General features: G+C 56.6%; 1 protein-coding gene across 4 annotated transcripts in view; it reads right to left on the bottom strand.

Annotated features, from left to right (window-relative positions):
- Nucleotides 1–8,957: 8,957 nt before the first annotated feature.
- ABCG1 (ATP binding cassette subfamily G member 1) overlaps nucleotides 8,958–11,851 on the bottom strand; it is a 65,996-nt gene continuing 63,102 nt past the window's right edge. For all 4 annotated transcript variants that reach the window (XM_059164794.1, XM_059164795.1, XM_059164792.1 and 1 more), the window contains 2 exons: nucleotides 11,064–11,182; nucleotides 8,958–9,880 (listed from right to left, as the gene is read on the bottom strand). In XM_059164794.1, coding sequence (XP_059020777.1) covers nucleotides 9,652–9,880; nucleotides 11,064–11,182 — 348 coding nt within the window. In that variant the 3' untranslated portion in view covers nucleotides 8,958–9,651. The remainder of the gene's footprint in view (nucleotides 9,881–11,063; nucleotides 11,183–11,851) is intronic.

Raw genomic sequence — 11,851 nt, 5'->3', positions numbered from 1 at the left:
ATCGTCAGTGGTAAGGATGTCAGTTTAAGATGCTTTCCAGATTTTCAGATTTGTTTTTTTTTTTTTTCAGTTTTTTTTTTTTTTTTATTTGTCATAGAGAGAGAAGCGAGAGCAAGCATAGGCAGACAGAGTGGCAGGCAGAGTCAGAGGGAGAAGCAGGCTCCCTGCCAAGCAAGGAGCCCGATGTGGGACTCGATCCCAGGACGCTGGGATCATGACCTGAGCCGAAGGCAGCTGCTCAACCAACTGAGCCACCCAGGCATCCCTTTAGATTTGTTTTGAAGCCTGGTGGTTATTGTAGAAACAGCCGCAGTGTCTATCAGAAGGCAGACGGCTGCAGGGATTCTGGAACATTCCCACAACGGTGTGCCACCCGGCTGTTGCTGTCCACTCCGGTCTGGAGCGCCGTCTGCGACACCGTGCGAGGAAAGGCAAGGGCTGGGGACGCCGCGTCTGTGTCTCTGCGAGCGACCAGGGGAGGACAAGTAAACAAACGGCTGGTCGCTGTCGACTCTGGGAACCTCACGGGGCGCGCCCGGGATGGGCTGGGGGCCTTCCGTATTACTAGTTAAAATGAACACGGAGAATTTTTGTAACTTGAAGATTCTAATAAAGATAAATCGGGAAAAAGTGTGGAAGGAAGGGGGATTCCGCTGGGGGAAGGTGGCGAGCGGTTTGGGAGCAGAACACGACGTCTGGGGACGGAGAAGCTTGGGCAGGAAGAAGGGACGGGAAGTGCCGAGTCCCAGGACCGTGGCTTTGCTCTCTGCGTCCCGGCGCGCACATCTGCGAAGACAACCCGGTTCTCCCCATCACAGCCATGCCCAGGCGATGATCCCAGAGTGAAACCTGCACCCAGACCCGGCCTGAACCCCAGTGCTGACCTATACGGGGTCCCCAGAGCAGAGAGCCCCCAGAGCTGACTCCGGGGGATACTCACCCGTCATCTTGCCCCTCAGCAAAGCACCTGGAAGAAGTTTCTCTGGTCATGGGGGATAGGCTTCCCCTTAGCTGTGACCCGATGGGTTCTCCTCCTCAGCTCTCAGTGCCACAGGGTCTTCTCATGGCGGGAGGGTGATGAAGGAGCCAAGGGCCCTGCCTAGACCATCGCCCTCGGAATTCAGCTTCCACCAGTGCCTCGGGCAAGTGGTGTAATCTCTGAGCCTCACTTCCTCACCTGTGACACGGGGCGGGGGGGGGGGGGCTGCAGCTCTCTGCCTCCCCCCACCCTGGGAGAGCGTTCAAATGAGATAGTCCGTGAAAATGCACTTGACCCTGTGCTCCCACAAACAGGTGCGGGCTGGCACAGCACCCCGTCACTCTTCTCTTCCCAACTTCATCCAAATCTGTTACAACGCTGACCCAAGGAACTGCTCCATTAAGCCCGAGGTTTCCAGGGGGTGTAGTGGGTTAAACACCCCTCTTGGTTTCAGCTCAGGTTGTGGTCTCAGGGTCCTGGGATCGAGCCCCAGGTCGGGCTCTGCACTCAGCTCAGAGTCTGCTTTGGATTATCTCTCTCCCTCTCGCTCGGCCCCTCCCATGGCCTGCTCGCTCTCTCTTAAATAAATAAATAAGTAAAATGTTAAAAAAAAAAAAAAGTGAGTCTCCCCCAGTCCCCAGGCCAAGTTCTCCTGGCGCGTGTGAGGGCTGGCGTTGTGGAAAGCAAGGAGAGAGAAGCAGAAGTCTGAAAATAACAATGCTTTATTGGCTTGTTGTCACATTTTCATAAGTGGCATCTAATTTCAGAAAACAAAGTTCAAGTTCTGCAAAAAATGCACATACAAATCTTCTAAGGAGATAACTACAGAAATATATACAGCAGGACCTCGGCCTGTAAGGTGCAGTTACAAAGCTCCCATTCTAGGCTCCGCTAGGGTCTCTGCTCCGGAGGAATGGGACGGCCGATGAGCAGCCGCCCGACAGAGAGCAGACGTTATTTTTAAATATATATGTGTATACATCTGGCGTCTCTCTACAACAGTGCAAACCTCTGGTGAGTGCAAGCGACGGTATTCGCTAAGGAACAAGGCAAGATCGCTGTAAATTCGTCCATCCAGGGTTCTAAACAGCGGGGATCATACGGTCACAGCTTAGACAGATACACAGGTGTGTGCCCGCGTTGCAGGTTGATTGAAAATGTTACTTGCATTGACTCTTGCTTTGGAATAACCAAGGGATGACACAAAGTAGCGGTTCATCTAGTAAAAGGCCACGGTTCCCCCCAGGCGGCTCTCCGACCCATCTGTCTACAAGGGAGATACAGACAAATGAGGGGAAGGGGTTGGTTACAGAGAGTAACGTCTTCAACACATTACATTTCACCCTCCTCTACAGGGATCATGAGACTCTAAAAACGGAAACCCTTCCTCTGGTGGTCCATTTTGTTAGTAATTTGGATGATAGGACACTGGCCATCATTTTTAATTGGCTGAGGATTTGATGAGATATTTATGATTCAACTCAGGCAGCCTGTATTCCAAACATCACAGGAATGAGAACTTTGGGGTACATAATGACAGAACTATTTTTTATTTTTAATGTAAAACTAGAACAAAAGAGCTACCATGACCATCAAAATACTTCCAGGAAAACTAAGACCCAGCTCAGGTTGCCGCCTGGGATCTCCAGGAACCTGTGACTATAGGGCTCTCAACCTTGACCCCATGTTCCCCACGACTCACCTCTCCCTCAGGCCTAACGGGTTTGCCCAGCAGGAGAGGGCACCTTCAAGGCCCCCCGGGAGGGGAGGTCGTCTGGGTAACCTGTGCTGCAGAAACGGGCAAGCACTGCTTCTGGAAGCCGCCATACTAGCTCAGGGCTGGGCGAGGGTGTGCTGTCAGGCCAGCGTTCTGGGCAGGGAAGGTGGGTGGTAAATAGTGCACCTGTGTAGGGCGTAGGTAGCAAGGACCTGCTACAGCCTCCTTCCTGGGAAACTGGTCTGGGGGCCTCGACCACCGGGCCCAGGGTCGGACGCCCACCCGCTGGGCCTCAGCACCTCACCCCGCTCGCCCTGCCCCGTGGCACGTGGGAGCGGCTCCTGCGTGCAGAGCTCCCGGCAGGAGGCTTACGGTGAATGGAAGGAAAACCATTTAACTGTGTGCAAAACCAGGACCACGTTCCCATGCACGTGGAAAGTGTGGGCCAAAGGCCCCCAAAGGCGATCAGCAGGATTCCCTCTTCTGTTTACGCAGATGCTCCCAGAGGAAGAGAGAGAGGAGCTGCTCTGCTGGGAAAATCTGAGCTGAATGTAGTAATTTTGGGTTTTGCTCCTTCTTATTGATGTGACTTGGGGCACGTGCTGTTCCCCAAATTTGATTGCTGCGTGGGGGCTGAAACCACGAGCCTAGGGAGAAACCCTCATGTGCCTGTGGCTGTGTCCTTGCCTTGGGCTGTGAGCCCGGTGGTTGTGGGGTCTTGGGGTGTCTCCCGGGAAGGAGGGGCAGATCCGGGTAAGCCCAGCCCTCCAGCTGTGGAGGGGTCCCCAGGCGGGCTCCGCCTCCCCTTCCCTGCAGCCTCAGAAATGGGAGCCCAGACACAGCCGCGAGCTCCCCCCCACCGGGGCTCGTGATCAAACAAGGACACTCTTATGCCCCTGCTCCCTCCTCTTCAGTCTCACAATGGTCTTACCGCCCCGGAAAGCCCCTACAATGTGCCCCCACCCGGGGCAATCCTTCGTTCTGTGTACCTAGGCTGCACCACCGTGTCCTCCTTTTGGATGCCCGGGGACTATTTTGGGGACCAGGGAGGCATTAGGGGCTCTGAGCACAATGGGTACAGACCGGCTCTATAAAAACGCGGAGCGGTCTTCCTCAGTGGGCCTCCGTGTGCTCGTGACGAGGCCACAGAAGCGACTGTTGGAGGAATGATTCCAAGTTGGCGTGTTCAGAGGTAACATACAAAATTGGGCTAAGGCTAAACCCTTCTGTTTGTACAAAGACGAGAAAAACTAATGGGAGGAAGGTGCGGTGGTTGTGGGAGACCCCACTATCCCAGCAGAGGGTTTGAGGGTCACCTTCACCCGCCTTCCTGCCCCGGAGGCTTGGGTGTTAGCAAGAGGCTGAGCCGGGCTTGCTACCGCACTGGGGTTTGGTCCCCAGCTCTGGCTGCTGCTGGCCCCCCAGGAGCCTCCGGGTACGGGCTCTGCGGAGGCCGATCATCCCAGAGGCATCTCCCTGACACGAAAGGTCATGGACAGTGACCCAGAAGGACCCTGGCGTAAAAGGCAGCTGGACCACAGGCCGGCTGGCCGGTCTGCAGGGGCAGGTGCGGAAGGAGAAGCAGAGGGAGCCGGTGGGCACACGGCACCGTTTCGAGCGGGTTCCACACGCGGGATGCCCTCCAGTTTTGCAGACGAGTTTGAAGGCCATGCCCCAAGCACCACTGTCCTTGGAAGTCCTGGGTCCACGGAGCTGAGGCAGCTCAGAACACCAGGATCCTTCGAGGTCCTGCTCGTGTCCACTCTGGGAGCCCAACCTCAGGAGGACATGTTTTCCCCCATCACAGCCGTCTCTGCAGAGACCAGGCCAGAGAAGAGGGTTTCCAGGAGCCTGAGAACTATGAGCGAGGGATGTCCCATCCCTCTGAGGAGTCACTGCCAGTGCCCATGTCCCCCGAGCCCCCTGTAAGGCAGAAGGGACAGGAAAAGAAGGCTCCAGCCTCAGCACATGAGGGTCTTGGCAATTTCCAAGGTTGTGACCAACGTTAGCAAGGCAGGAAGGAGCGGGTGGGGAGAGGGAAAGCGCAAACCTCGAAGACAGTCCCTCGTAGCACAGGAAGGTGTCCCAGAAAGGAAGGCGATTGTACAATCGGGGGGTGTCAGACCAGGACACTAAGTAATAACGCGGAACTCTCATTAGACGTACAGCAAATACATTCAAAATGCAAACTAAAGGCCCATTTTGCCCAGTAAGAGTTAAGCAAATCATGTTGACCTTGAAGCATTTAACACTGAACACAAGTAAAAAGTTTTATATAAAATATTTATTAGCGGTCTTTATGTTGTTCAAGTGTCTACTTTATAGTCTCACACTGTGCACCTCCCCGTCTTGGGGGTTTGGTTTCGCCCTTTGTCACATTCTACTTTCCCCAGCGTTGGACGAAAGCCTCGGTGGGGTCTGACTATACTTGTCACCATGTGCGCCGCAGGCAGGCAGGGAGGGATTTTGTCTTTCCTTCGGGGAGTAAAGGATGATGGAGTGTTTAGAGACAAAGCAAAGACTATGGAATAATACTATCCCAAACCTGGATCAAGGCTGCACGTGTGTGCACATGTACACACACACGCGCGTGCGTGCACGCACACACACACCAGCCCTCTCTAGGCCGACCTAGTCCTCATGTGTGCTGTGTTGAGAAGCCAGGACCAGACAAGGGCAGAGGATGGCTGCTCTCCACGGGGCAGGAGGCAGCACAGCCTCGAGGCCGGTTGGGGGGTGGGCAGGGGCGTGGGCCACCTTCCCACCTCGGCTTTCTGTGTGGTGACAGCAAGTCCTCAAGTCGCCACTAAACTAGCATTGCGCCCCCATGCTTTACCAAGTATCTTCGTGTGTATTTGTGCATTACAAACAGGAGGCAATATGGCAAAACAAAACAGAAGGTCTTGGGGTCAGACCGTGGCTCGAATGTTGACTGCGCTCTTCCCTGGCGTGGGACCTGGGGCCTCGCCCGCTCTCCCCCAGCCCCATGCTCTGCAGCAAAAGGAACGCACTCCCCCCCCCCCCGCAACCTGCTACACTGGCCACTGTGGCCAGGCCACATCTGGGTTCCCTCCCCCTAGGCCCCCAGTGCCTGGGACAGTCCCAAGCTCGTCAGGACCGCCAATGGCCATGTTTGCTGAGTTAGGGGATGGACAGAGGACCCGCGCGGCCCCCAGTGCAGGGCCTGGGACCCCCAGGTAGGGAAAGACACTCAGGACACAGGGGCTCAGCCTTTTCTTCTCTCTGCCCAAAACCCAAGGGGACTCCACCTGTCTTTGAGCTCCTGGTAGTGCCCTTCTCGGGGTGGGAACCCAGCATTTCTGTGGTTCTCTAGGTTGGGCTGCTATCTGGAAACTAAGGTTCCATTTCACCCATGGTGACTGCGGCAGACTCCAGCATCTTTTCTGTGAATGTTTACAAGGGTTTCCCCCCACGAAACTCACGCAGGGCTTCTCAAGGACTGATCTCTCTGGCTGACACTCAGCGAGGGCAGGAGCAAGGGAGGTACAACGTGCTCTGAATGTGCGCGCAGGTGGAAGGCTCCCAAGGTGGGGCTGGCGCCAGAGCCCAGGCCTGCAGCTGGAGCAGGAGCAGGAGCAGGAGCAGGAGCAGGAGCAGGAGCAGGAGCAGGTGCAGGAACTGGATCAGGAGCAGGAACAGGGGAAAGAGCAAGTGCAAGTGCAGGAGAGGAACAGGAGCAGGTGCAGGAGCAGGTGCAAGACCAGGTGCAGGTACAGAAGCAGGAACAGGTGCAGGAGCAGGCACAGGTGCTGGAGCAGGTGCAGGTGCTGGAGCAGGTGCAGGTGCTGGAGCAGGTGCAAGAGCAGGAGCAGGAACAGAAGCAGGTGCAGGAGGAGGACCAGGAGCAGGAATTGGATCAGGTGCAGGAGCAGGTGCAGGAACTGGATCAGGTGCAGGAATAGGAGCAAGAACAGGAGCAGGAACAGGTGCAGGAGCAGGTGCTGGAGCAGGAGCAGGTGCAGGAGCAGAAGCAGGTGCAGGAGGAGGACCAGGAGCAGGAATTGGATCAGGTGCAGGAGCAGGTGCAGGAATAGGAGCAGGAGCAGGTGCAGGAACTGGATCAGGTGCAGGAATAGGAGCAAGAACAGGAGCAGGTGCAGAAGCAGGTGCAGGTGCTGGAGCAGGTGCAGGAGCAGGAACAGGTGCAGGAGCAGGTGCTGGAGCAGGAGCAGGTGCAGGAGCAGGGACAGGTGCTGGAGCAGGTGCAGGTGCTGGAACAGGTGCAAGAGCAGGAACAGGAGCAGGTGCAGGAGGAGGACCAGGTGCAGGAGCAGGTGCAGGAGCAGGTGTAGGAGCAGTGGCAGCAGCAGGAGCAGCAGCAGGAGCAGGAGCAGTGGCAGCGGGCAGTATCCGAGCTTCTCCCCCTTCTCCCCTGACAACGTCACTGAAAAGCGATGTTCTTTGGACTTCTGCTTTCGCCTCTCCTCACAAACACGGGAGAGGCTGCACATCTTTTGGACAAGATTTGGTTCTTCCTTCTAAATGAGGAATCACGATCCGAGATGCAGGGCTGGGGCAGTACATTCAGAAATTCCGTTTGGAGACGAACTCCGGCAAGCTGGCCTGCTTTCAGTCCCAATGTCTGAAGGACACGGTCACCTACCTCTTAACCACAATGATTTAGAAAAACAAATCAGTAAGTTGTTTGGACATTATCTTTGGTCATGGGAATAAATGTTTTCTCTGAGGGCCCGGAGCGGCAAACCACACCCTTTGCATCACTGCCAGCAGGGGGCGCTGCCCGTAGAGGGCCGGGCAGTGACCCTGGGCTTCCTAAGCAAAGCCTCTGGCCTGGCTACTCCCTCCCTCCAAAAATCACCGTATTACTTTGAGTCTGCGTCTCCCCTGAAGCTGCTGATGACAGCCCTCACGTCCCCCAAGATCGGCCCCTCACTCGGTTCCTCATCTATTAAAGGGATGAAGGTAATTTATTAACCGTGGAAAATTGAAATGCGGGAGCATGAACTCCCAGGGAGACTGGGTTTTGGGGGATTCCTTCCAAGGGCGCAGGTAGACTTGGAAACCAGATTTTCAATCTCGAGGGATCTCACCGTCTCCTTCCCAAGTGGCTGAGACCTGGAGGAGTGGGCTCAGGGCACACGATGTGAGCTGCCCGTGGGGGTGGGCTCAGCCCCGCAGCGCGGCTCCAGGCTGGCCCGTCCTTGCTGGGCCACAGCGGGAAAGAGCTCTCGCCTCCTGACCACGCGTGCTGTGAAGCCAGGTGTGATCACAGCCATCCCCACCCCTTTCACCAGCCTGCTCCTAGGTGGGTCTTCCTCCCTGTGACGTCTGGCAGGCAAATCTGTCTCGGAACTAAGTGAGGACTCTCTATAAAGCCTAAGTTCGATCCTGGGTAAATGCTCTAATCTGGAAGGCAACGCCACGTTTGTACGGAAGAGTGAAACTCAAAGTTACAGTTTACTAGGCTCAGTGCGTTTACTACAAAGGACGAAGGCTTAAAAAGGGTTGCTGAGCATTTGTCAAATCTGTATGTGAGTAAAACGGGGCCCTTTCCATTGTCTTTAAAGTGGGAAACAGAAGTTTTGGGAACAGAACTGGGGAGTCAAAGACGCCTTTAGGGGTGACAGCCGTGCTACTGTTCATAGCGGAGGAGATAGGCTCAGACAGGGCCTGAGTGCGCCCACGAAAACAGGCTGTCCCTGGGAGACCCCCGCCCCCGGGCAGGGAGATTCCAAGTGGAGGCTACTCCAGTTTCCTCCTTGGCCTCCTCTGACCTCCTGCTGGGCCGCACGGCCTCTGACAGCCGACAGGCACACGGCATCAGGACACAAGCCGGAGGCAGGTTACCCCGCAGGTGCGCCCGCCACTCCTGCCCCACAGGGATTTTGTTCTGTGACTTTGTCCCTGGGAAGAAGGAGCTTCTGGTCTGTGACATCAGCAGGGGCTCAGCACCGAGAAGGCAGGGATGTCACAGACACTGGGCTCGGGAGGTGGCCTCGCACACAATCCTGTGCACCGTCGGAACACGCCACAGGAGCCTGGGCTACGCAGACTGCGCCAGTTGCTTGTAAGGCCTTGGAGGCCGCGAGGTCTGGGCACCGCCCCCCGTGCTGGTGGCTCCCTTCCTGTGGCGCCCCGAGGCCCTCCCCGGCCACCCTGGTTTTGCCACCTGCCTAGCTCTCCCGGCTCGTGACACGAGAGGAGAGAGACATGTGTGCAAGAAATCAACAAGGCTCATCTTCTAGACACGTTTTAGGCGAAATTAAGGTGTTCAGAAAGTTAGGAAGAAATAAACAATGTATTTTTGCTTAAAATAAGCAGCACGGGGCAGGGTGACGGAGGAAAAAAAACTTTGGGAAGGTTGGCCAATGCCACCCTCCAGCTTTCTGTTCGATTTTTGGGAGCACGTGCAGCCCCAGAGCCTTCTCCCTGCCGGGGACCGCGCCGCATCTTTCCCCAGTTCTGCCTGAAAATGAGACCAGCTCCCCGCCTTAGTTAAGCCCCTCGTGTCTCTAAGCAAAGTGTGTTATTTACCCTGAATAATTTCCTTTAACAAGTACGAAAAAGATACAGTTTCTTAAAAGGAATGAGAGTTATCGGCTTTTGGCTTGGAAATGGACTTCTCCCCGGAGGCGGCAGCAGAACCGCAGGACGACAGCGACCGTCCCGAGACCGGGCTGTCCCTGGTGCGGTTCCTTCCTCCCCGGCCCCCCGGCTGCGGCTCTGCTGCCGGTTTCTGCGTGCCTGGCCTCCACGGGGTGAAATTCTGCATGAGGACGCGACACCTTTCTACACCTTCTTCCCAGGTGAAGCTGGAAAGGGAGAGGAGAGAGGCGCGGGCGCGGACACGGGCGGCACAACGCCCGCAGACGGACGCACCGCCGGGGGCTGGGTAGCGGCAGCGGCCCCCGCGGCTCCGCAGGGGCCCTGGGCCACGATGTCTATGTCCGTGTCTCCTGGAGCTCGGGTGTTTTTACCTCTCTGCCCGGATTTTGTATCTCAGGACGAAATAGGCGATGAGGCGTAGGGAGATGAAGAAAATACCCAGAACGATGAAGTCTAGGTAGAGCTTGGCGTCCTCCACGTCTAGCTCCCTCAGGATGGCCTCCGACTTCTGGAAGTGACACGTCTCATCGACGCCGCAGTGCAGGTCCTCTCGGTCCAGCCCGTAGATGGACAGGATGACCCCCTCGAATCCGTACCTAGAGAGGAATGTTCCGGCCATCAGCCAGGCCCTCCCCACGGCCAGGGGACCCCACGCCCTCACGCCTGCCTCCATCTGCAGAGGGAAACAGCACACCCCACGCCATCCGTGATCCACAGCGTGGCCATGCTCTGTCCCCGAAACCCGTCTTCACACAACTGCTTCCCAGCCACGCAGCAGCCTCCAGAGATAAACACATCCCGCGGCGTGGATGAGGTTTGCCCGATTTTTATCTCCTCCGGAGCCTCCACCCACAAAACCAAACGGAATGGGTAGGAGCTATTTGTTCAGTGGAAGAAACCAATTGGAAGGCTCTTTGATTGCCTGAGATGACAAACTCTCTCACAGTTCGATATAATAAAGGATCTAATAGCCTTCCAAGGGCTAGAGAGCGTTTCAGTAAAACCCTGCCGTGCCGTCGTCTCTCATTCTCGTCCAGCCCTAGAGTGTCCAAACAAAAACACCAATTTTGAGAAGAAAGACATGGGTTTCTGATTTCTTGGCATTGGAACACACACAGATTGCTGAAACTCTGTACAGCCACTTTGTTTTGATTTTGTTTTCCTGAACAATACATCTGGGTCTGAACTGACGTTCTAGAGAAAGAAAGCTTGTTCCCAACTTTGGCTCTTGTGTGTCACATGGGATCGCTGGGGCTGGGGGAGAAGAGCTCTGGAGATGAGCCCTGCCCGGCAGGGCCGGCGTGACAGGACCCGGGGCAGAGAGGACAGGCCTGAGCACTCGGCACCAAGGGGCCAGGACGCTCTCGTTCAAAGACATTAGGATGTTTAAAACAGGACCTGGTTTCCACGGGATTTACACAGTCGGAACCTCGCTTGAGTGCTGTTCATTCCAGAGAGGGACGAAGATCGTGAGATGGAAACGCGCCCCCCACAGCAGCTCTCCGAAATGGGCAGAACGCGGGGTCCACTGCAGCTTCTTCAAGGCACAAACTGCTATATTTAATTCTTGTGTGCGTGTGTGTGTGTGCGCGTGTGTGTGGAGGCGGGGTGCAGACACACCAGACTTAGGAGAAAATGAAAGGCACCAACAGCCTCGATTTCATGGGGCAAGCATGCTGCTGGGGTCAGGCCCTTCAGCTGGGGGCTAGGAAGTGACTTTTGTCCCTTCCCTCTGTCCACATAGAGCTCCCGAGTGATCCGGGACCCCACACACGCTACCTGACGTAGGAGATGTAGGACATCCACTGCAGGTAAGTTGGGATCGTGTCGAAGCTGACGAAGAACCCCGAGAAGAGGAGGACAGGGATGGCGGTCACGGGCCCCACAAAGGTCGCCACCTGGGGAGACACACGGGGGACGTGCTCAGGGGCAGCATCTGGGACTCCCACCCGGTTTCTTCAGGTGTCCCTGGGAGGCCATATCCCAGGTGTATGGGGAAGAGTCACCAGCAACTGGGAAAGGGCCAGGGCTCCAGGCTGGTCACTGAAGGCCAGGACAGCACTGAGCAGCCCCTCTCTTCCAGCCTGCAGCCTGTCTCTGCACAGGGAGGGGCTGGGACATCCCACTCAGAGAGCAGAGGGCCCCGGCAGGGGTGGGTGAAGAGAGAGAGCCTCCCGCAGGGGGCAGAAGCCAAGGTGAACCGAGACAAGGCCGTGGCACAGCAGCTGGGGGAGCGGAGAGCCGGGTGCTGCCACCGTGTCCGAGGGAGGAAGAGGCAGTGGGCACCATTCCCAGGCCCTCTGGGCGGCTGGTGGGTGGAGCGCTCTCCACGGCTGTCCCATGCACACATTGCTATGCCTGTCCCCGGAGAAGGGGACCCCCTGGAGGCTAAGCCATCAGTGAGTGGCGGTGGCGGGGGGGGGGTGGGGGGGGGGGCTCTGAAGACAGGAACGTAGGGTCCATCACATGCAGCGGCGGGAAGGCCTGGCGGACATTCGGTTCACCAGAGTGTGGCTTTGTTTTGGGGGACGAGCTGCCCAGGGCACCCTGAAACCGCCACAGTGCGG

The sequence above is a fragment of the Mustela lutreola genome, chromosome 2 (genome assembly GCF_030435805.1).
Source record: "Mustela lutreola isolate mMusLut2 chromosome 2, mMusLut2.pri, whole genome shotgun sequence".
NCBI lineage: Eukaryota > Metazoa > Chordata > Mammalia > Carnivora > Mustelidae > Mustela > Mustela lutreola.
This window is presented reverse-complemented; position numbering and strand designations above follow the sequence as displayed.